Source organism: Gopherus flavomarginatus, chromosome 17, assembly GCF_025201925.1.
Source record: "Gopherus flavomarginatus isolate rGopFla2 chromosome 17, rGopFla2.mat.asm, whole genome shotgun sequence".
Lineage (NCBI taxonomy): Eukaryota > Metazoa > Chordata > Testudines > Testudinidae > Gopherus > Gopherus flavomarginatus.
The window spans coordinates 1313417-1338934 of NC_066633.1; the positions used below are offsets into that span (position 1 = coordinate 1313417).

At 50.2% G+C, this 25518-nt stretch overlaps 1 protein-coding gene across 6 annotated transcripts in view; it reads right to left on the reverse strand.

Annotated features, from left to right (window-relative positions):
- MVB12B (multivesicular body subunit 12B) overlaps positions 1-24808 on the reverse strand; it is a 100758-nt gene extending 75950 nt beyond the window's left edge. Inside the window, exons 1-4 of one of the 6 annotated variants that reach the window (XM_050926740.1) lie at positions 24751-24808; positions 10651-10838; positions 10335-10457; positions 951-1058 (exon numbers count right to left, since the gene is read on the reverse strand). In XM_050926740.1, the coding sequence (XP_050782697.1) occupies positions 951-1058; positions 10335-10445 (219 nt within the window). In that variant the 5' untranslated portion in view covers positions 10446-10457; positions 10651-10838; positions 24751-24808. Of the gene's footprint in view, positions 1-950; positions 1059-10334; positions 10458-10650; positions 10839-11949; positions 12105-19672; positions 19927-24552; positions 24627-24750 lie in introns of those variants that run through there. The other 5 variants (XM_050926741.1, XM_050926739.1, XM_050926742.1 and 2 more) reach the window with 5 other exon arrangements.
- Positions 24809-25518: the final 710 nt, after the last annotated feature.

The following is a 25518-nucleotide window of genomic DNA, read 5'->3' on the forward strand; positions in this document are numbered from 1 at the left end:
AATTATTATTATTTATTTGTATGACAGCAGCTCGGAGCCTAAGTTATGGACCAGGATCCCACTGGGCTACTGGGGGCTGCCTTTCTCTATCTCTGTTATTAGCAAAAATACTGAAAACTGAATCAATATTGACATTCAAAACACAGAGAGCAGAAGTAGTACCTCCTATATAGAGGCTCTCACTGCACTTGGAAAGCAAAATCAAATATTTTTCTCCAGAAAATATAAAGTTTTTAGATTATACTCATCTGACAAATAAAAACAGTCAGTAAAGACATCAGATCATGGGCTTTCCCAGCCTAACAGCTCCTTACCCAAGTGAGTCTAGAGCATAACCAATCAAGACTGGCTGGATGTAGTTGCCCACTGTCCACTGGAGAGGCACACCAGACAGCTGCTGCCTGCACACTGTGAACAAAGTCTGACTATCCATGTTGGAAGATGTGATTCCAGGGCAGACATACACACAGCTACTGAAAACCCTGGGTGAGTGCTAAAGAACTGTAGTAGGACAGAGAAGGGTGAGGAAGTGAGTCCCCCAGGGAAAACGCAGATGATGCTCTGGACCAGGAGAGCACTCAGGCTTGTGGGATTCAATTCTTACGCTTGCTTTCCTTATGTTGTCAGTGTAGGAAAGTCATGCTAGCACGGGCTGCCCCATTGCGTGTGTCCTAGATGCTAGTGCAAGAGCAGGGATGAAACAAACTTTCCTGGGATTTTTTTTTCCATTTTGTTAATTGCAAATCTTTCAGAGAGCTGCTTTACCCAGGAACAAACAGCTGATTAAGAGAACAAACACACAGCAAAGATTCCATCAGTGTAGCTTGGCCCTAAACTCACCTGGACTTGCTGAAAAACCTGCTTGAATTATCCTGGCTCCCTAAACTGAATCAGTTTAGGAACAAGAATGTGCCAAGCAAATTGTTCAGTCACTCGGCGAATGGACTTACATTTTCTTTTGAAAACGATCTTGTGAAGCACAGGTATCTTGTGACCTTGGATTTAAATAAGCCATCTTTCCAGAGGTCAGCATCCAAGCCATCTGCTGTTTGTGCAACCTGGAAAGATGACACAGAGAGAGAGACGGGACATCTGAGCCAAGATACAGTTAATGTATGTGCAGTACATCTTCCTCTTACCTATTCTCATTAACGCTGGCCCGAATTCTCTCAGCATCTCATTAGTTCATTTCACAAGGTAAAGTGGAGGGATAAAAAAAGCCCCAGCTTCTAAGAATATTGTCTCGAGGGAGCCAGTTGATTAAAGAATCCCTGACAAAAACTATTCTAAAAAGGAAACGGCAGCTTTGGAAAGTCAGCACATTACGACACTCGGTACCATTCCATCACAAGGGGCACAGCATCTGCAAACATGGAAAGAGGGCTACATTTCAGGGATGCAGGAAATTGCCCTCCAAAAGGTGCCCCAGCTCCAGTAGTTGGGCAGGAGCATGCCTGAATGGTAAGCTCACATGCCCAGCAAGCGGGGCCGAGTGGAACCAGTGAACAGTTGTGCAAATGTTTTTCACTACGTTCAAAAAGCACCTTATGCCCAGAACATCAGTTCCAAGGAGCACTGCAAGTTGTGGTAGTTCACAAAGGTGACAGTCACCTTTCTCCAACAGAAAGACTCACTGCAATAGTATCAGAATCGCTGCGCTTGGTTCACACACTCAGAAAAGTTAACCAGAGACTTAGCTGTGCCTGTCTGAGAGTGAAATTCCCCCTTTCCCTTCAAAGTCTCTTCACTCCAGCTGCAGAGATGGCTGTGTATGCGGAAGTAGCACCAGTGTCCCTAGTGCTAATGCACTGGGTATGTCTCCTGTCTCCTCTGAGTAGCTTAGAGGAGTTCTCAGCACCCCCCTAATCCAAGGTCTACTCCATGTTCCCAGGTCTCTTAGGGCAAGAACTGTTGTAATGCAGCAGGTCAGACTTCACTAACTCACAATACAGAACCCAGGGTGTAAATCAGCGCAGGATTTGACCTGTCCTATCCAATCTCACTGCATCTGAACGCAGAATCTCTGAAAAAATTAAAGTTTCCAGTAGTGAAAGACACAAACATCTTCACAGTTTAATTTCTGTTCACAGCAGAAGCCCCACCTCTTACTACGTAAGAGAAGAGCCCAGGCTTTCTCTGCAACCAGGCACGGAGAGCCGCCTCTTCAGAGAACATTTTTATGGACCATCCTTAGGAGGGTTCAGGAGAAAGACAGAGAAGCAATAATTCAGATCCTGAGAGAACTATCAGTGACAGGCCTGGTAACAGAAAGGTGCCATTGGAACAGCCCTGATCTTTACTGGAGAGCACTGCACCAAAGCCACTATGTTGAACTTGGGTATCCCTAATCAGTTGATTGCCACAAGCTGGGACTGGACAACAGGGGATGGATCATTTGACAAACTGCCCTGTTCTGTTCATTCCCTCTGATGCATGTGGTATTGGCCACTGTCAGCAGACAGGATACTGGGCTAGATGGACCATTGGTCTGACTCAGTCTGGCCGTTCTTATGCCCTTATGAACTTCATAAGGATGGATATGGCAAGTTGTGTCCTGCAAGCAGAACAGGGATCAGTCCACATAAATGGCTCATTCTAATGTGCAAGGCGTTTGCTAGGCATGATAGAGCTTGGGGATATTGATGCAGGTGAGCAACATAACAGGCTGAATGCACCTAGGGGCTTTAAGACAAATGGAAAAGTTGCCACTTCCCAGAATGCAGAACTCCTGTGATATTTGAGGCAGCGTCTGACTGACACTGTTCCATTTGTTCTATACTTTAGATCAACCCTTTCTAAGCCACTGAGTATATTATCGTTTTTTTCTTATTCTTAAAAAATCCACACAATACAATATACCAACCCTGCCATCTGCAGGTCATTTCGTTGTGATGTTGCTGGTCAGAGTTAAGACTCCTCGTGCCTGGATAAAGCCATGAACATTCAGCAGTGTCAGGACAGCAGCCAAAGAAGCAGCTATTGCAGAATAATTCTGGAAGTTGTATTTCACAGAACCTTTGATGAAAGTTAACCACACAACTGATATGACATTGAAACCTAAGCACTGCTTCCTGGCTCAGCGTGAACCGTGCTAAGAATTCAGGGCCAACTTTCCCCTGTCTCCTCTCTATGTGAAGGAATAACCTCACTGGAATATTTATTTATTCCAGGTGACAGGTAAGCGGTCATCTCCTGGACTATTCCACAGAAACAGGGTACCTCCCAAGGGTCACCTGCTGTGACTTTGAGGCTGTCGAGTGTGGCCTGTTGCACTCCAGATCTGCTCCCTGCGTAACAAAAACGTCTCTCTGAAAAACACTGCAGGGCCTTCGTAGCAGCCCTGAGAGGACATGGGAGGTGTGTGGCCTGAGCAGCCCAATTGTTTAATAGGACAAGCTCACATGGAGATGTAAGGGGTCAATTCCTAGCATTGTGGTCCAGTGGGCTCCTGTAAAGCTAAGTTTGTGACTTCTGACCTACTGCCGCATGCATGGGTGGCGAGTTATATACACACGTGGTGCCCGGGCACCAGCAATATTCAGAGCCCAGGGGCCCAGCTCCACCAATGTTTGGGGCCGGGTCTCCCCTCCGGCTCCACCTGCTGCCCCCCTGTGCCTCCCCTGAGTGTCCCCCGGCCCCCTCTTGCTGGCCCTGTGCATGTCCCGGACCCCGGAGGGAGCAGAGCATCCCTGCCTCTTCTGTGCAGCTCCTTGCTGCCTCCCTGCAGAACTGCTGCCGCAGGGTCCTAGTGCCCCCCTATATCAACTGCCAGGGCAGACTGATTGAGCCTGCACTTCCCCCTCAGACTCCTCCCTTTTCCGGCGGGACCCTCCACCAGCACAGCCCCCCCCCCCCCCCAGTCACTGCTCCTGCCTCATGCTGGGCAAGGCGGCAGCCCCATCGCCGACCCCCACTGAGGCTACAGTCAGGGGCAACAGCAGGGGAGGAGGCGCACGCAGCACCCCCTGGCACCCACCTCGGGGGAGGCGAGGGAGATTCCTGGACCTGAGTGGGGCCCAAAGAGCACATGCAGTGACAGTGGTGGGAGTGAGTGTGCTGCTGGGGAGGGGGCAGGAAAAGGGGGCTCCTCCCCCAGAGCTTGCTGCTGTCGGCAGGGAAAGGGCTGAGAGGAATCCTCCTCTCTGGGCACTGTCCCGGAGCAGACTGTCTGCAACCCAAACTCAACCCCAGCCCTGCCCCTCCCCAGAGCCCATACCCCCAGTCAGAGCTTTCACCCCCCACACCTTAAGCCCTCTGCCCGAGCCCGGAGCACCTCCAGCATCCCAAACGCCTTTTCCCCAGTCCCAGCCAGAGCCCTCATCCCCCTGCACTCCAAACCTCTGCCTTAGCCCTGAGCCCTTCCAGCACCCCAATCCCCCTCAGCCTCAGCCAGAGCCCTCACCTCCCACTCCCCTCCCTCTGCTCTAGCTCTGAGCCCAAAACCCCTCATCCCCAGCCCTACCCCACAGCCCTCACCCCACACCCACCCCTCTGCCATAGCCCTGAGCCCCCTTCCACACCCCAAACCTCTCATCCCCAGCCCAAACCCAGCCTCACCCCTGCACCCTCTTCCTCCCCCAAACTCCCTCCCAGAGCCTGCACCCCCTCCCTCCACACCCCCCCCATTGCCAAACTCCCTCCCAGCACCTGCACCCTGCACCCAAACTTCCTCCCAGAGCCTGCACCCTGCACCCCAGACCTCCTCCCCCACTCAAACTCCCTCCCAGAGCCTTGGGCAGGTGGGGGGGGCGGAGTTTGGGCAGGGCGGAGTTTAGGCACCACCAACATTTCTACAAAGCTGCCGCCCATGGCCGCATGCCTCTTTCCAGGAAACTGGCGTATCTTGTGTCTTTCTTTAAAACCAGGCTATCAGCTGCAGAACTTGCTTAGCTCCTGTGCACATACTCTTTCCTGGAGGCCCCAGTGCACACTCATTGTCACTTTCTCTATGCAAGCAGCAGCACCCCAGGATCACAGCGGCACTGATCTACACTGAAAAGTTAAATCCACACCCCTGGCTGATGTAGCAAGCCAACATAACCACCAGTGCAGACACAGTTACGTCCCTGGAAGAGGGATTCCACTGACACAGCTTTGTTCAGTGAGCAGGTATCCCTTCACCAGCTGACAAACGTTGTCAGCGTAGACGCATCTATGCTATGGGGCTATGCTGACGTTGCCATGCTGGTATAGTCCCCAGAGTGCAGACATCCCCTAACTGAACTTGGCTGCAGGTGCCAGAGCCCTTCATGCCACAGATCTCAGGAGATCTTGGTCACCGGTCATGGTGTGTCTCAGACCTAGGCAGCTACCAATCTGCCCACCACTTGGGGCAGGAGAAGGGAGAGCAGGAGACCAGAAAAGAAGTGGAGCAGAGAGCGAGAGGCAGAGGCCCTTACGGTGGCCTGATTCTGCAGAAGCTGTTGAGACAGGAGATGTGGAAGGTTTGAAAGGGAACAGGGAAGAAGGCAGGATGTCCCTCCTGCGGCCTTGGGAAGCAATGAGCAGGACAGAACAAAACGAAAAAGAAAAGACAAAGGAATGAATGCAAAGACAAAGAAAATGTAAGACGTCCTCTCATTCCCCCATGGAAAATGCCCTCCAGGATCAAACCCCAAAGCCTCCTCTTAAATCACGGATGGTCCCAGCAATAATTTGCTTCATCCAACAACCATCCCTGAGGTTAAACTCTGCACTTGAAGAGAGAATTTTTAGTCTCTTTTGCTATTTTGAATTCACAAGAATTAAAGCGAAGTCATTTTCCTAAGCTGTCAGACTCTGCAGTTGTAGGAGGACTCACGACAAGCAGGTGGCTAGAGTTTCCTTCCACAGACCCACAGGGAAAAGAGAACCCCTGGGAGAATCATGTTCTTTTAAAATGCATGAGATTGAAATAGAGAACATGCCTGAGGGAAATCCAAACGACAGAGCCAGAATCAACAGCTGCACATTTCTCTGTCCAGGCAAGAGTTCCCAGTGAGGACAGCCGGGCAGGGGCCATTGCATGTGCAACTACCATGGAGCGATTTCAGAGCAAAGGACAGACAGGGGAATCATTTGCTGCTTGTTCTATGCCACCTATCTAGCACAAGTCTAGACAAGGCCTCTGTTTTTAGTAGTTCTCATTTTGGAGGAGGAAGAGGAATTTGTTGTGGTTGATTTTAATTGAATTTTTAGGCATAACATTTAGCTTGTTTGGGGACTTCATTCCCAGGCCTTTAAAAATTACCTATGAGCTGCCCAGATAATGTTAAAATCTATAAACATCTGGGTCCCTGGGGAGCAGCAAATACACCAAGGATCTTTGGTCAGGCCGATTTTAACAGCTTTTAAGTGTCCCTCAAGGGTAGATCCAAAGAGCAAAAATTAGTTTGTTTCTTCCTCTCAGCTGTCTAAAGGAGTTCAGAGAGTTAATGCTGCTGTAAGTCTATAACATGAAGGAATGTCTGTAACACGTTCACATCTTATGCAGATAAGGAATGTAATCAAAAGGGGTCAGGAAACTAAATGCCAAGGAAAAGAATCTGTCCGAGTCAATGGCAGAAAGGAATGTATTGCAATTGCTGGCTGCACACTGCTCAGCTTGAGATACATGCGATAGCCGAGACGGACAATGGCCTGTCAGGGTTCTGCATACAGGAACAACCTTGGGAGCTGAAGTTTATGTAGTTGCCCCATCTGGCCATGTCTCTCTGAGCCCCCCGTCAGCTGAGCAGGAGCAGCTCAAGTGAAAGGCAGTTCCCAAATACACACATTAAACCTCCCAGCATCTTCCCAGGAAATGTCATTTATTCTTCCCCGCCCCCCCCGGCACTCAGCACCCCACCCTGCATGCCCCAGCCCATGCTGAGTCACGAGGGAGCATGCCACGTCTGGTGGAAAAGGGGGGAAGCACTAAAAGGAGAGGACCCCAGGGCTGTTTTTTCTGGTCCATGTGCCCCACACCCTGCCCTGAGTCACACTCACATGACAGACGCTCCCTCCTGGGGGTCCCACAGCTGGGGCTTCAGCCCAGGCCCTAGTGTCTACATCCATTTTCAGCCCCACGGCCCGAGCCTCACAAGACGAGTTAGCTGAGCTGGGTCAGCCAGGATGTTTAATTGCACTGTAGACCTACCCGAACCCGTCTCTCTGCCGCACATGGCAACGCTCGGCGAGCACGTGAGAAACGCAGGGCGTCCTAGAGCCCTGCACGGCACCTGCAGCAGGGCAAGGAGAGTGATCTGCTGTAGGCGACGGATGGAGATTTTGTGCATTTGGGAGCAGCTCACCTCTGACAGGGTGCTTAAAACCAGCTGCAGGCCAAGACCCAGGGTATGTGCCAGAAGAGTCTTGTTCACTCCTGTCCAAGGGGAGCACCTGAGCTCCCAGATCACTGCCTCAGCTCCCTTGCACAACCAGGCCTAGTCACCCTGCCACCCTCACCCTCCCCCCTCTCTCCACTCTCCCTTAGCACCCACAAACCCACTCACTAACACTGGGAAGCCCATTCCAAAGCAGAGCAGGGGCAGGCCCATTCCCCCAGCGCACGTTTGCTAGTGGGGTGGCCGTGTCGTCATCTGGCAAGAGGAGGGGGCAAACTCCTGTGGGATCTATTCCTGGCTCGGCCATTTACCAGGGGCCTGATCCAAGGCCCACTAAAGTCGATGGAAAAGCTCCCACAGTTTCCTGGAGCGTTGTGTGGCCTTGAACAGAGAGTTCACTGATCTGGGCCACGATTGGTCTCATGCTCGCCGCAGTCCCAGGGCGTGTGGGAACCTTAATTAGGGCTGGGCTAGACAATTAGGTCAGTGAGAAATCCACCCTCCTGAGCGGGTAGTTAAGCCAACCTAAGTCCCCACGGAGACAGTGCTAGCGCCGACGACAGGAGGATTCTGCCGTCCACCTAGCTACCACCTCTCGGGCAGGGATTACAAGCAGAGAGCCCTTCCCTTCGGCGTAGGCAGCGTCTATACCAGGGTAGGCAACCTATGGCATGCGTGCCGAAGGCGGCACGCTAGTTGATTTTCAGTGGCACTCACACTGCCGAGGTCCTGGCAACCGGACGGGGGGGAGGGTGGGCTCTGTATCTTAATTTAATTTTAAATGAAGCTTCTTAAACATTTTTTTAAAACCTTATTTACTTTACATACAACAATGGTTTAGTTATGTATTATAGACTTATAGAAAGAGACCTTCTAAAAACATTAAAATGTATGACTGGCACGCGAAACCATACATTCGAGTGAATAAACGAAGACTCGGCACAGCACTTCTGAAAGGTTGCTGACCCCAGTCTACGCTGACATGCTGCAGCTGCACAGCTAGGCTGCTGCAGCGTTTTACGTGTGGACAAGCCTTTGGTTAGTGCGATTTGCAGATCCCCAGATCCAAGCACTGTGCCGAGCAAGAGGCAGCTGGGGTTAACAAGCCATTGACTGAAATGCTGAGCGGAAACGCCCAAGCACTATCACCAGCAATTAATCTCTAATGCTGCAGCACCAGGTTAGCGTTTAAGAGCCTCTTTCAAGCCCGAAGAATGTGAGCCTGCGTTCACTTGTCAGGAAACCCATGGCGGAAAGAAACAGACTAATGTAAACAGGAAACTTCATACATCATCTGCAGGGCTCCGTCCTCATGGACCTTCCGGCACTGCACTGGGATCAGAGAGAGCCCAAGCCAGAGCTGCCTTGCAATGGGAACTGCCTCTCCCACGGGAGCACCAAGTGGATGTTCACCTGACACAGGGCGAAGGGAGGAGCCTGCTCCCTGCAAGAAGGACACCTAGCCATAGTCTCCAAGCACAAACTCAAACAAGTTACAAGGAAAAGCGTACGATGGAAAAGACTATTTGGCCCCACTCCACCCCCTCCACCTCCCCATGGCTATCCTCGCTCCAGGTGATCTTTAATTCTGATATCCTGGGAGCTCTGGAAGGTGGTGCAGATAACTCACTCACCTGCCATCGGGATGGGCACACAAGGGCTCCTGCTGAGCGAGCTGAAAGGGTATTTGCCTTTGGTTCAAAAAGGGGATGCTGTTACAGAGCGGGACCATGATACACTATGCACCACGCAGCAGAAGTTGCAAAGCCCTGCCTAGCCCACCCATCACATCAGCCAGACACTGAGGGAAATGCCACTCAAGGCCCTGGTGAGGGGCTGCAAGCAAACAAATACAGACCAAATATTCCCCAAGACTTCCCAGGCCCCTCTGCTGCAGCGGCACTCTGTCTCCCTGCATTTTACCCTTTAGTTGGCTCATCAGTTACATCTGCTGTTTCAAGTCAGTTAACCTGCCAGCTGCAGCAAGTGTGCTGTGAGGCTCACTGGTGCCCAGTTACTGTACTTTGGTGTAAATTACATTGGAACTGGAGGAAAAGCTCATACGGCTGCCTTAGATGAGGATTCACTTGGCTCTGGGAAAACAACTTTGCCCTGAGCCCTTTCCTTCCCTTTTACATTTTATTCGCCCCAACCCAGTGCTTTGAAAGGAGTGAGTGGGGCTAGGCAGTTAACTAGACACTGCTGAGGGCTGATGATCGGCTGGCGTGCTGCACTGTGGAAAGAGCAGGAGGAGGGGAACAGATGGACGACTGGTTTGCCTTGATGGGGTAGCTACGTTTGCAATTTACAGCTATACACATTTAATGTTAGAATCTTTCACTGGTTGGGTCACTGGCCTCAGGAAAAAATCTTGTTCTGGTTCCAAAGCAATTTGACCAATCGACCTAAGAGCTAAGCAGCTGCTAAGCACTCACATCTGTCTATCCATGCAGATACTTCTATGGCCTCAACACTACAGTAGCTGAGTACCTCTCCCAGCTGCCCAGCTTCCTACCAGAGTCCGGTTTGCAGGGTCGCATTCTGCTGGCTAAGTTCTCCCTGCAGTTTCAGCTGGATGTAGAATTCTTAGCTTTCCAGCCTGAAAAGTTGCAACATGCTGAGGTGTGATGTTAAATAGCTGATACAGGATTCATTTATACGTAGATATAATCTGTGCCGTGCTTTGGAACCGTTCAAGATGAGTGTTACTAGGATTACTACATTTGTGTGCCATACTGGCCAGCTGTTTCTGGAAAGCCCTCCCCCAGGTAATTACAGAAGTCTTGTGCTTCGCATGACATGCCAGTAGCGGGGAGGAGATGCACTAACATGACTGCACACGGAAAGTATTGCTAAAATACTTCCAAAGCCAAGACCTGGGGGAGGGTGGCTGGCAAAAAAATGAACCCCAGAACACGTTCTTCAAGGTGAGCACACAAATAGCTGGCCCGTTCTCTGGAGGAGACACTGCTCTCTGCAAAGCAAAGGACAAACTAACAATATTGCCAAGGCATTATCAGCTTTACTTACTACGTCGTAACCTGTAGGTGCCCGGTTCCGAGATGCAACCACCCCAACGCCTGTGATAGGATCCATTGGCACGTCTGGCAAGGCATCTGAAAGGTCTCGGACTTCAGGCATTATGGACTGTGCCTGAAACAGGGAGTCAGAGTTAGAGAGCTACACTGCAGACAGCCCCTTAGACAGAAAACCTAGCATGCGCATCCAGAGCACCGTTTGTGTGCTGGAGCAACCCACCACTATGGCCACACACACCTTTCGCATTTTAAAGCACTCAAGCTTTCAAGCATTTTTAAAAAGGAATTTGCTTTTGATAAGAACTTACATTTGCGCCCTCTCTGATAGGTCAGGAATTCAGGCCAACAGCCTCTTCTGAGATTAACTTGATTGTTTCCAGAATGTTTAGCCTGGGCTGGTCCCCATCGAGTGCCCGGAAGAAAACCTGAGCCCATCACCCAATGAAACGCAAACTGACCCCTGTGATTCAACCAGGCCCAGGTGGTCCTGCCGTTCCTGGAGGGAAGGAAGCTACTTTGAATTGCTCTGTTCTAAGGCCATGGCTACACTGGCACTTTACAGCGCTGCAACTTTCACGCTCAGGGGGGTGAAAAAAATACCCCCCTGAGCACTGCAAGATACAGCGCTGCAAAGCCTCAGTGTAATCAGTGCCGCAGCGCTGGGAGCGCGGCTCCCAGCGCTGCAAGCTACACCCGTAGAGGATGTGGTTTACGTGCAGCACTGGGAGAGCTCTCTCCCAGCGCTGGCGCTCCGACTACACTCACACTTCAAAGCGCTGCCGCAGCAGCGCTTTGAAATTTCAAGTGTAGCCATACCCTGAGGCTCCCCGTTGCAGCTCAGTATCAGATAAGCTGAGGATTGCACTGTGAGCCTGCCTCCCTTCTGGCACCTGGTTCATCACATATCTAGCACTGTACAGCAGCTGGGACAGCGAATGACATGCCTGTCCCCCACAGCTGAGACAGCAGGGAGGCGCAAACAGGCCCAGGCTGTGCGATGGGCCAGGCCTGGAGACATCTGCATGCACAGCGTAGCTGGGTTTGGAGTGACTTTGAGGGGAGGGGGTGGGGTGTGCCAAGCATCGCGGGGGAGTGGGCCCGAGAGCCTGAGGGTGCAGTCAGGGGAGATGCGTGCGCCAGACAGGTCCCAGTAGTAGGTGAGAGGGCTGTGACAGAATTCTAGCTGGGGTGGAGGAGAAGGAGAGAGGGCAGAGTCCAGGCAAGGCTGGGGGGAACGGAGCCATTGCCTGAGCATGTGGCATCCTGCCAAGAAAGCCAATTCAGGCAAGTCCTCTCTTGCTTCCAGGTAGGAATGCTCCAGGAAACCACCCCGACGCCAAGAGATGAAAAGGCAGCATGGAGTGTAAAAGAGCGTCGCTGCTGGGAAGCCAGACAAGCTGTGCAAAAAGCTACCTCATTCAGTAGCGTTTTCACAGCAATTAAACCCCAGCCTCTTCAGGGCTGGTTACTTATCGCTTTTAAACCAGGCAGAGGTGAGTGCTGGTGTGTATACTTCATACTGCCGAGTTGAGCAAGCATCTTGCTCCAGGCAATAAAAGGTGACTCTGGTGTCCTACATAACAGTGCTACATGTAGAGTCAGCGTACCTGTAGTATCCCCACTCGGCAAAACCCCAAGAGTCAGCATCCGCCTATGATGTCAATGAAGCAATTGGTGTCAGGAAGAGTTCTGCTTCATTGCCTGGACCAATTTCTTGAAAATGCAAAGAAACGGAGATGCAGCTTCCTTCATTTTCTAGACTACTCAAGCTTCTAGCAATCTGGAGATAGGACTTTGCATTTTGAATCCTGGTGTTTTCCCCTTCTATTTTGCATACAGACTCAGCTTCACACAGTCAGCTCAGGAGAATGAAGGCAGCCCTTAGAATAGAGAGACTGCAGCCCACCCACAGCCGCCAACTTCCAGCAAAATGGTTCTCATATTTAGTTATATACAAAAACCAACCCAAAACCCAATGCTGTTGCTTGCGGTTCAAAACACTGCAACCTACCAACTTCCCAAAATGCTTTGCAATTAACAATTCATAACGGAAGGCATAAACTGTGCAGTGATGACACCGCATAATATGAATTAAAATACAGAATATGTAATTTGCATAGAGATGTGTAGATATGTTTACTGATGAACATATTTCCAAGTTGCTCACAATAGCTTAGTGACCTACTGATGCCCATCAATTTCTTTTGATATGTAACAAATGTTGATGTTAACGGCTCTTAGGAGAATCCACACTGTCCTTAAAAGAAATAATGATATTCCCTAGGTCACGAAGGAAAAGATACCCTCAGCAGATTTCAGAATGGTGACTGCTATCTAAGCAAAGGGGCAGGGTGTCTATTCCACTCAAGTGTTTCCATATCACCAGCTACTGCTGCATTCAAACGCAACAGCAAAGGCTGATACCGACGTGGCAGTGCTTACTGGCAGTAGGGGAACACAGGCTGAGCCCTCAGGTCTAGTGCCAGGACTTGACATGCTAGAATGCTGGGATGAAAAAGTCTTTGCTTCCTTCCATTTGTGGCAAACATCATCCCTACTCCCTCCTAAGCAGCTACCCGGAATGGGATCGGACATCACTACAGGCACTCCTCTCCTGAAAGGCTCAGAATGGAGCTGACAATATCTTGCCCTTGAAAACACCCACAAACCAGCAAAGCCACAAATTTTCATAAGTGAGTGGTGATTTGGGGAGGCCTCATTTCCAGTGAGCGCTAAGCAATCATCCTTTGAAATGGGCACCCATCCCTTTGAGGCGACTCACACTGGATGTCCAAAAATAACTAGCAGCCTTTGAAAATTTTGCCCCAAGCCATTTCCTCTAGGCAGCTAACAAACCAGCTGCTTGTTTGTGCATGTGATTTGCCTGAAGCAGCTTCTCCTCCTCAGCCTCTCTAACACGCCAACCTAGGAGTCACTCTGCTGCAAACTATGCCACAGCCCCATCCCACCTCCTAAGACCCGCTGGCTCCGAGGAGGAGAGCTGGCATGCAATCCTGCGCTACAGAGCTAGGGAAAGCCTGCCCGGTCACACTGCACAGGGACAGCACGAGCAATTTAAGCACAGATGGACTTCCCCAAAATGGACAGTTTTGCATAAAAACTTCATTTCTTTCGAAACTTTCTTGCTTTTCAATGAAAAAACCAGAACATTTCTGTGAACCTTTCTGAAAACGTTTGCTAGTGTCCAGCCAGCGCTATTTCAGAACGAAAGAGTTCAGCCACTTCACCACTGCATCCCCTCGCCTCCCCACAAGTTGGCACAACATTTAGCTTGAAATTTTAAATGCACAGAAGTCAGGAGATGCAGAATACAGTTTGTCATCAGAATCCTCCACACCAATGAGTTACACTGGCTCATTTCACTCAGCCCTTGTCTCAGTGCCCCTTTTAGAGCAGGGCACGGAAGGGTCACCACTTCCCCCCATCCCAGACGGCTCTCTTTCTTTCTATGTCTAGCAGAGTTCCTCAGCATTGTCTAACTGGCTCACACAGAAATGTAGCTCAAGCCGCCTGCAGCTTTTTAACCTCAAGAATTACAGGGAGATGCTGGCCCCGGACGCTGTTTATCCCTGCACTGCAGTTTTGGGGTCCCACGGAACTAAGGGCTTAGTGAGAAGCAGCTGCACGGACAGAAGACTGCTGTAGTCTATAAGAGTTAGTGAAAATCATTAACAGAATTTTTTTAAAATTGAAAATAAGCCCCTCGTGAGCTGTGAGCATCTAAGGAGAAGCAAATTTCCCAAGCAATTCCAGAATTACCGGGGCTCCTTGTAACCATGGCTTCTGGTGGAGCTGAACTTTTCTGGTGTGCCTCATGAACAATCTGTGTAGTCCCCCTAGTCTTCACTCTCAGTCACTGGCTGAAAACACTTCTTGCTTTATTGCACCCAGGATCAAAAATACACTTCTTCTTATTAGTAGCTCTCAAGTCTACCCACATCAAGTTATTTTGCTATGGACATTGCCAGCAGCCATTGGACCCTGAGGAGATCACGGTTTCAGAGAAAACATGAAGTTCCAGCTTCCTGCACATGTAAAGGAGGGATCACTTCCTCAAAGGCACATGTAGCGCTGCTGTGTGGTTTCGGTATTGCAGGATGCTTGCCAGGCATGAGGCTCAGCAGTGGGAGCAGAGTAAAGGAGGGTACAGAGAGCTCAGTATGAAGGCGAATGGCTGCAGTCCCACAGCCCAAACCTGACCTGCCAAAGCTATTAAGCCCTTGCATTGTGTAGATGGTCTTGGAATCCAACAATTCCCAAATGGAATTGGATGTCATGGGATCCAGGCACCAACTCTCCCAATGTCATGCTGCTGAGAATGCGGCTCCACGCCTCACTGGGAAGGGACAGTTTAGGCATCTGCCTTTGCTGGCTGGCCACAGGAGCTGGGTCCCCAGCAGAAGAAAAAACATTGCGGCAGCTGAGCAGCAGAGAACAGGACTTTGAGCTTACTCACTCTTGGGACAGCACAAGCTGGGTGCTCTGTGGAGCCCCCTTGATAACCCCAGAAATGGCCTTCATGGGCTTCGTGAAAGTCCCATCCAACGCCCTCTGCCTGGGAGCACGCTGGCTCAACGGCAAGGCTGCTGCTTATCTGACTGCTCGGACTGGCCCCATCAGAGAATCCAAGTGTCTCCCAAGAGAAAAACAACAACAGCATCAAAGCCCCCTGTCCCTCCTCTACCACCAGAGCACCGGGGAAAGGTGCACGGCTCAGAGGACTCTGCCGGGGACATAATTCTGAGGAACCATCCAGATTCCTGGGGGAACTCTGCATAGTGGGAAAGATGCCCAGGGATTCTACACACCAGTGTTTCTCTGGCCTTGTCTCCACTGGGACGTTGGCAGTGCTGCAGCTGCACTGGTATGGGCCATGCTGCAGTGAACAGAGACTTGCCAGAGCATCCGTGAGTTGAGTTTTCCTTCAAGACTTGTCACCCTAGAAGTTAGCAGCCCATTGTCTGACTCAAGGGCCAGCCCAGGGGGCTGTCTGCAACCCTCAGAACAAGTCTCAGATCCTGGAGGGAGCCACATACACAAGCAGGAGCTTCTGGAGGTACCCTGGGGCGTAGCTCAATACAAATGCACTTCTCATTCCATTAAGGCTGAAATGAATCCGCCCTCAATCTAGGGGGGGGAAAGGTGCTTCTGTCAATGAGGTGCCATGTAGCAAAAGCACAAAGCTTTTTTGTGGGTGTCTGACTCACAGCATGGCGGGCGAGGGGCAGGAAACTACATCAATCCTTACTTTGTCACCGCTCAGACAAAGCCCTTTTGTACTGGTAACAGCAGAGGTTAAGAGCTAAAGAAACAGGCCTTTCTCCTTGGAGATGGCAGGAGCTGGATGCTGCCGGGCTGAGTCACAGATGTGATACTGTCTCCAGGAGCGAGGGAGACGTGCGCACGCACCCAAAGGAAGGCCAGAGCTTGGCTCTTATTCCTGGCTGAGCAGCACAGTGTGGCCAGCATGACACATTCCATCCTAGTCCAGTTCCCCCACGACACAGCCAGTGAGGACACAGCACTGTAACCTGGCAAACAGGCTCCAAATTATCGGGGGGAAGCATACCCAGACTGGGCTAGACCTGTGCATAACAATACGGGCCCGATGGAGCAGGACTGCACAGACTCGGGCCCTGGCTCCTCGAGACAACAGGGGCTAGACATGCATTTGGTCACAAACAGGGCTCCATTGTGCAAGGTGCTGTAGAACCAGAGGGATGTGTTGGTTTCACATGAGGTTGAGGGGACCACCTCGGGGAAGGCAGTGACCTTAGAGCTTTCACAGCACCCACCGGCCCACCATGGGCTGCCAATCAGCGTGCGCTACACTCCCAGCATTCCCTCCATCCCAAGCCTCCTGAAGACCAAGCTGCTCTGGGAAGCATTCCAGCTCTGCAGCCCTCACCCCATCAAGGGCTTGGGCCGCACCCTCAGACGGCTAGTGCCCTGGGGTGCAGTTCGGCTATCACACACTGCGCTATGGACATACGTACGACGCCTAGCACCATTCTTACAGTTCTGCTGCCAAACCCCGGCTCACACGGAGCGGGAGCCTTTCCCTTGCCCAGGGGCCCAGCACGTGCACTCTGATGAGTCCTGCACTTTGCTACCAGGGCCGAGTCGCTACAGCGCCATGTCACAGAAGCACTAGGATTATTCAGCCAGCTCTGCTGGGCTGCAGGTTGCCTATTTAGGGCAATTTCTCATCTTCGGGATGGTCCTGGGATGCACCTGCAATGGGTATGGAGGATGTCCACTGGGAATGCAGAAAAATATTTTTGTGAACTTTACACAGGTCACAGAGGAGACCCTGGCTGGGCAAACACAATTGGTTACACTTCATTCCTCCCTGGAGGACATGAATTAAGTTTGCTTGCTTTACCGTCATATGGCTGAACTCATAGTGATTTTTTCCTTAACAATAAGAGAATGGATTAAATGAAGATAGAGGATTACGCAAACATTTCTATTAGACAGCTTGTTATCACAGCGAGCTTCTCTTTAAATAATGCAAAGCTGACCTGCAGTCCTGCTAGACGCACTGCAGCTGAGAACTGCATTTTATAATCCCATTTGCTACCCTCAGTGTTTGTATAATTCTGTATGGAAAGGCCCCCTACTCCCACTCCATCCTGAGCAGGGTCGCTTTGGGAACAGATCAAATCAATTAAGAGATCGTTTTCCCATTAGCGGGAAGCATTCTCTCTTTAGGTCAGTCCAAATGCCCTGTGCACATCCAGTCCGTCTTGGCTGAGAGACCGAAGATGCCGAGCTCTAGGAGGACAGATTCAAATCGCTGCTCGTTGGGGGAGAGGGAATTTGCCTGCCAAAGAGCTCACTCACCATCTCTTGCACTCCAGTAGCACCTGCACTCTAGGCTGCCCACATGCACAGGGGGACTGGTCCCTGCCTGGAAAGCTCAAAATCTATGTCGACAAGCAACAGGCCAAGGCTGGGAGAATACACTTTTGACAGACATTGTTCATAGTGCTGATTTTATTATTAAGTAAGTCCAGAACAACCATCCCCAACCGGCCTTCAAGCTGACTATTATTTGCTGGCCAGTCTCTTGTCGGCATCACAGCAGAGAGGGGCCTGGAGGAGGAGAGGATATTCCACATGCAAAGGAGAGCGTGGAGGGAGGCACGTAGATGGCTGGGAAGAAGTAGACAAGTTCTTCCCTGAGATTTCCACATCACTATTTGCATCAGCAGCTCACCCTGAGCAGGGTCACACATCGTTATAATTAAGCCAACTCTTCATTTTCCTTGTGGTAACCGCGGCAAAGAGGAGTCAGGCTCCCACACCGCGGAACAGACGCAGCACGAGTGAATGCCTGCATTCACCTAGGAAATGCAAGCACTGCCATCCTGATCCATCACTATAATAAGGAGCCAGGCTGCTTCTTGCTGGTTGGTTAGTGGGAGCTCTCTCCCCACAGGGTTCGACATATCAGAGTCAGCCTGACCATCCCTTCACTTGAGAGATCCTCTTACCACTGCCTTGTGGAGAGTTCTCCAGTAATCCTAAGGGGCAGCTGATGGGGAGAACATGACTGCAGTGACCCAGACAGTACACCACATTCTGAGAGCTCCTCAAAGCTGCAGGGGGTGGAAGAGGAAGAGCCTGATCCTTTAGGAAAGACTCGCAATAACCTCTGAAAACCTGATCGTTCCCCCACGCTACCCTTTGTCACTGCTAGAGGACACTAACCAGTGTCTCAACTCCATCCTACTGCAGACAGCTTGCCTGGCAGTGCTCTATAGGGGCCATGCAGCAGAGATCAACCTTGGGACTTCCATACCGCAAACCCGCCAAGGGTCAAGATGTCTGAGACTTTACCTGTGGACAAGACATTAATCAGCTGGGCTGGACTTCCTGCCACACCGGGCTCTGAGCCAATAGACTGCTGGCCTTTGAAAAGAAAACAGATCCAGCAGCCCACAGCCTGATCCTGCTGTAGCCCATTCTAGAGAAATCTTCAGCCTTAAGAGTGGCCAACACAGCAGTGAAGAGAGGGAGGCAGGGGGCCAATAGCAGAAGGTTTATCAGGACAGAATATTTCAAAAGGATGACTATCAAACAAGCATTCAGTGGCAAAGGTCACCCAAACTGAAATAGGATCCCCAGTCGGAGGATCTTTTGACCCCTTTCTACAAACACACACACAATATTTAGGGGGTTTTAGCTCTGGGTCCAGCTTTGGAGAGAACACTGCTGATCACCTGGGCTGAGGAGCACACAATCAGGGAGACACTGATTCTATTCACTGGACCTGTGGACTTTAACTGAGAGCCTTTATCTGCCTACACAAACATTCCTCATTTGGAAGAAGCAGAGTGCTTTCAGGAAACATGCTCTAGTGGCTTAGATCCCTTCAAAAGAGTCTTCTGAGTTTCTGGGAAAACCCAGGATCCTTAAGGGGGTTGCTAACAGTGCTCATTACTGAAACAAGTTACATTGTCCAACTAGATCAAAGCTGAGTCTAGTTCTTTTTATCCTAGCTTCTCCCATAAGACTTCATTTCACAGCCTTTGCTAACTTCCCTTAGGTCACAGATCAACAGATATACAGACCTCCCCTTCTGACTGGTATCCTAATCCCCTGTGTTTATATCTTTATAAACACATTCTTTCCCTTTCTCCTTCCCTATCTTTCTCTCCCACCTTATTTTCATAGTATGTCATCTTCATTTGTATTGGTTTACTCTACACGTATATTTATAATAGCTTTATTGTCCATTTCCAGTATTTCATTGTATGCCCTGACCACAGGCACAGGACAAACATACTTGCACACTCTAAGGGTGAATCTTTGTTAGTTTAAAGAATGGAACACTAAGATAAACTAGAAAACAAAGTTTTACAAATTCAAAAACAAATAACTTCAAGAACAAATTGTGTGAGAGTGGAGCAGATCCGATAATCTACTTGGTGGATACAGCACAGCCCTAAAGCTGAATGGCAGGGAGAACAATTTTCTTATCATTTCCTCCTTCAACCACATGCGCCACACTTTTGACACTAACTTGTTACCACAAAGGCAAAACGACATTCAGCAAAGATAAAACTGAAAAATTAAAACCCCTCAGTAACTTCCTGTACCAAAGGAGAAATAAAGCTACAAAGTCTATGGCGAGAGACATTACAGCAGCCTTAATTCAAATACCATTGGAAGACTGTTTGCAAGTTCATTCTAAAAAGCTGTAGCTATTGATAGCACTCTTACATTTACATACCAATTCTCAGCACAAAGTGGATTGCAAGCTGATACAAACTGATACACATACATGATCCCTTCACCCACCACCAAAACGCAGGCACATCTGGGGTGTGAAGCAGCTGCTACTTAATAGCTCACAGCCAGTTTTACGACAGGGAAGAATTTTAGGCAGACAGTTAGATTTTGGCCAGGATACTGGGTTCCAACGCCATGGAATCTTTGATGGTCACAGGCAGCCACATCATCGGTTTCAACCGTCATCCATGAAGCAAGCTATCGTTTTGCATTAGGTCCTCGCTACACTTGAGCTAAGGAAGGGCCCCACTTTCAGTGCAGCTGCCACCTGCTCAGCACAGTTACAGTCTGTAGCACCGATGAGAACTTGGGCTGGTCTAACCAGAAACAGGAACTGAAATAACTAAATTAGCTGTATCTTAAACCTGTAGTTATGTCAGTGCAAGTCCCTTTGTGGACACTTGTTCTGGATTACCAGTGCCCTATTTCAATTTCTCTTAAATCACTAAAAACAAAAAATCGACAAAGGAAATTGAAATAGGACACTCAGTCCAAATAAAGTGTCCACACAGGGACGACTTGCACTGAAATAACCTAAGGTTTGAATTCCATCCGACCTAGTTCCATCTGAGTCATTTTGGTTCCGGGGTTGTTAGACAAGCGCCTTCGTGTCACAGGAAGTGGGCTAAAGCCTTAGATTTGGTGTTGGTGACAGCTGTGCATAATGAGACAAGAACTGACGCATTATGGTCAGTGCCATGACCCCATGAACTACATCAGATTAAGCTTTAAATATCCTATTGCACCCAGAGGAAAGTAGATGGGTAAGGCCCAGTCTTGGCTAGGATTTAAAGATGCATCGTTAGATGATGTTAGTGTTAGATTGAGTGAGCTAACATTCCAGTCAAGACAAGGCCAAACTTTAGCACAGTGCTCTCAACTTCTCCAGACGACTGTACCCCTTCCAGGGCTCTGATTTGTCTTGCGTACCCCTCAAGTTTCACCTCACTTAAAAACTACTTGCTTACAAAATCAGACATTAAAATACAAACAAAGTGTCACTGCACGCTGTTACACATTTTTACCATATAATTATAAATCAATTTGAATATTGTACTTACATGTCAGTGTACAGTATATAGAGCAGTATGAACAAGCCATTGTATGAAATTTTAGCTTGTACTGACTTTGCTAGTGATTTTTATGTAGCCTGTTGTAAGACTAGGCAAATATCTAGATGAGTTGATGTATCGCCTGGAAGACCTCTGTGTACCAAGCATGCATAACCCCTGGTTGAGAACCACTGCTTTAGCACATGCTAACTTGGTTGAGTTGAAACCTAGTGGGGAATCTAAGCTTTACCTTGACTACTTTGGCACCTGCTGACGTGCAATTTGCCTTGTCTTGACAAGAGTGTTAGGCCTTATGTACATTCAGAGGGTTTTGCGGGTATTGTTAGGCCAGTACAGCTAAACAGGCAAAGCTGCCCCATGGTGGACATGGTTATACTGGTATAACTGTGCTTATACTCGTTCAGGGAATTGGCATTAGCTGTATGGATGTGAGAACAGTTGTACATAGTTACACTGGCATAACTACATCCATGCTAAGGCTTATACCAGCATAGCTGTGTTAATAAAAAGAAATCACGCCCCTGATCGACAGAGCTTTACAGGTTTAACTGAAGGATAGACCTGGCCTTTTAGAAAGTGTAAATTAGATCATGTTCGCTGGCCTGACCTAACACCACATCTTTAAACTCTAGTGTAGACAGAGCCTAACACATGATAAGGTTGAATGGAGCTGAGTAAACCTTCCCAAACACTAGAGCAGAAATACACAAGTCCCAGTGATGTAAGTGGGAGTTGAATAAATAAAGCCGCAGGTCATCAATGCCATTTCCTGGCCAGTGCTCCAGGAGAAGGAAATGCACATTATCAGCTCGGCGGGGTGTGTGTGTGTGTGTGTGTCAGAAATCAAGAAATACAAATGTGTAAGCGCCTGCAGCAAAACACTTCACACTTCTCATCACAGATTGCAGCTCACATGCTGTTCTCTCACCACAAAGTCCAGTAACTTCCAATGGACTAATCAGCAGGCCAAGGTCGCTAGGACTCTCTATCATCTTGCAGATTACTGGAGCTACTATTGCAACTGACCCAGTAGATCAAATAACTTAGTTTATCTACACATGTGGTTGGGTGCTGCACTGCGAAGGTCTACTCCAGAACACAATGCTAACACACACACAGCGACAATGAATCCTGTTGCCAGCACCACAGAGCCCCCAGTCCAAGCTGAGAAATTCACCATGACATTGGTCTCCCTTGATTCACGTGGTCCCTCAGAAGGCCAGAAATAAGACCATGGGACAACTCACATATCTAATTAAGTATGTGCATAAGTCTTTGCAGAAGCCAGGATTGTACCACAAGGCTTCATGGACGGCAATTTCCTGACTTCAGTCACCAGCAGCTTACAGGTGAGCAAGGGATGGGTGGGCCTCTTCCCAATCCTCAGCCAGAAAAATGGTGGTCAGGACAGGGGCAACCTGGGAGATCATTAAAAACAACGAGGAGTCCTTGTGGCACCTTAGAGACTAAGAAATTTATTTAGGCATAAGCTTTCATGGGCTAGAATCCATCAGATGCATGAAGTGAAAAATACAGGAACAGGCAGAAATACATGAAAGGATGGGGGTTGCTTTACCAAGTGTGAGGTCAGTCTAATGAGATAAATCAATTAATAGTAGGATACCAAGGGAGGAAAAACAACTTTTGAAGTGGTACGAGAGTGGCCCATTACAGCCAGTTCACAAGAAGGTGTGAGTAACAGTAGGGAGAAATCAGTATTGAGGAAATTAAGTTTAAGTTTTGTAATGATCCAACCACTACCAGTCGTTATTCAAGCCTAATCTGATGGTATCCAGTTTGCAAATTAATTCCAGTCCTGCAGCTTCACATTTGAGTCTGTTTTTGAAGTTTTTTTGTTGAAGAATTGCCACTTTTAGGTCTGTTATTGAGTGACCAGAGAGATTGAAGTGTTCTCCTACTGTTTTTTGAATGTTATGATTTCTGATGTCAGATTTGTGTCCATTTATTCTTTTGCATAGAGACTGTCCGGTTTGGCCAATGTACATGGCAGAAGGGCATTGCTGGCACATGATGGCATATAACACATTGGTGGATGTGCAGGTGAACGAGCCCCGGATGGTGTGGCTGATGTGGTTAGGTCCTATGATGGTGTCCCTTGAATAGATTTGTAGACAGAGTTGGCACCAGGGTTTGTAGCAGCGTTTGGTTACTGAGTTGGTGTTCTTGCTGTGTGGTGTGTAGTTGCTGGTGAGTATTTGCTTCAGGCTGGACGGCTATCTGTAAGCGAGGATTGGCCTGCCTCCCAGGGTCTGTGAGAGTGAGGGATCGTCCTTCAGGATAGGTTGTAGATCCATAATGATGCACTGGAGAGGTTTTAGCTGGGAGCTGTAGGTGTCGGCTAGTAGCATTCTCTTACTTTCTTTGTTGGGCCTGTCTTGTAATAGGTAACTTTTCAGTACCCTTCTGGTTCTGTCAATCTGTTTCTTCACTTCAGCAGGTAGGTATTGCAGTTTTAAGAATGCTTGATAGGGATCTTGTAGGTGTTTGTCTCTGTCTGAGGGATCGGAGCAAATGCAGTTGCGTCTGAGAGCTTGGCTGTAGACAATGGATTGTGTGATGTGGTCTGGATGGAAGCTGGAGGCATGCAGGTAAGTACAGCAGTCAGTAGGTTTCCGGTATAGGGTGGTGTTTATGTGACCATCACTTATTAGCACTGTAGTGTCTAGGAAGGGGACCTCTTGTGTGGACTAGTCCAGACTGAGGTTGATGGTAGGGTGGAAATCATTGAAATCTTGGTCAAGTTCCTCAAGGGCCTCCTTGCCATGGGTCCAGATGATGAAGATGTCATCAGTGTAGCGCAAGTAGAGTAGGAGCATAAGGGGAGAAGAGCTGAGGCAGTGTTGCTCTAAGTCAGCCATAAAAATGTTGGCATACTGTGGGGCCATGCGGGTACCCATAGCAGGCCTGCTGACTTGAAAGTATAAATTGTCCCCAAATCTGAAATAGTTGTGGGTGAGGACAAAGCCACAAAGTTCAGCCACCAGGTTTGCTGTGATGGAAAGTAACAGAAAGCACTAGCTGTCACCTTTATTTTTCCTCCCCTAGTATCCTGCTGTTAATTGATTTATCTAGTTAGACTGATCTCACATTTAGTAAAGCAACCCCCATCCTTTCATGTATTTATACCTGTTCCTGTATTTTTCACTTCATGCATCTGATGAAGTGGGTTCTAGCCCATGAAAGCTTATGCCTAAAGACTTGTGTTAGTCTCTAAGGTGCCACAAGGACTCCTCCTTGTTTTTGCTGATACAGACTAACAGGGCTAACCTCCTAAACCTGGGAAATCACTGTTGCTCTTTGGGGTGCAGGCAGAAAGGCACAGTCAAGGTAGGCACCCCCCCCCCCATGCCATTTCTGGCTGTGACTGAGCGCACACAAAGGCAGAGGTAAACATAAAAGCTGGAAGGTGCCTTGGAAAGTGCGTGTTGCTAATTAACCCTGTGAGGCTCCTGTGCCATGTCTGGGAGCCTTTCTTCACTCCATGGTGTTCCAGGGCAGATGACTTTGTGCTACAGCTTTGGGATGAGGGGGTGTGTTTTGGTGTAAGGGAGAGGACAAAGCCGGGCTGCAGCAGCCTCCCCGGCCCCCCTCAGCTCCGCAGCGCACAGCCCGGGGGAGAGACGGGGGCCCGGCCCTGGCGCCCCGCGGAGGCTGCCCCCGCCGGGGAAGGCCAGGGGCGGCGGCCCCGGAAGCAGCCCCGTGCCGAGGCGATGGGCTGGCACCGGGACCCGCCCGAGCAGACGCCCCAACCCGCCCGCACCCTCCCCGGGCCCCCTCGGGCCGGGGACACTTAACTGTTGCCCGAGCGGCGGGCGGCGGCTGGTCCCGTCTGCCCGGTCTCAGGCAGAAGCAGCTTCTCATCGCCCGGCCCGACGCGGCCCGGCCCGGCGGGAGCTGCGGCCTGCGGGGCCCGGCCCGGCGGAGCGGAGCGCGGCGCGGCGGGGCGGGGCGGGGAGGAGGCGGCCGGGCCGGAGCCCAGCGGCGGGGCCTTACCCGGCGGGAGCGCGGCTCTGCGGCCCCTGCGCCCGGAGCCCACCGGCGGGAGCTGCGGCCGGCGGCGCGGCCCACGGGCTCTGGGGGCGGCAGGAGCCGGCGCTGCTGACAGGCTCCGGAGCCGCCGCGCTGCAGAGCCCCCCCTGCCTCCCGGAGCCCGCACTGCGCCGGCCCCGCCGGCCTCGCCCCCTGCCCCGCGGCTCCCCCGGGCCGGGCCGGGCAGCGAGCGAGACCCCGGTGCGGCTCCCTGTGCTGGGGGCTCTGCCCCCTTCCGCTGCTGGGAGGGCCGGGGCCGGGGCCGGGGCCCCACTGAACCTTACAGCTCACGGGGAAAGTGGCTGGGCTGGGGGCCCCATCCAAAGTGCATCACCTGCAAAGAGCAGGAAGGTTCTGGCCGTCGGCCCTGCGTGTAATAGGTGGCGGTGCTGGAACCAGAGCAGTATTTTTAAATGACCTATAAACCCAATAGCCTTTAAATAACAGCTACATGCAAGAAAGGTAAAGCTCCCTTCTCTGAAGCATGGCTTGTTTACTGCTAGTGGAAGCAGGAGAGCAGAGGTGAAGGATGCTGCATAGCAAATCCAAAGTGCAGCATCTTCCAAGGCCAACATGCTGCAAAGATTTCAGCACATACTGAACTGTACAGATGTGTGCAGTCCGCCTGACCCACCTCATGGAAATGGACCCCACTCCTGCTCCACTGCTGTACTTGGTACTGTGGCTACAGGAAGCTGCAGGGCCATCCAGGCAGACTTGGTCTCAGTCAAT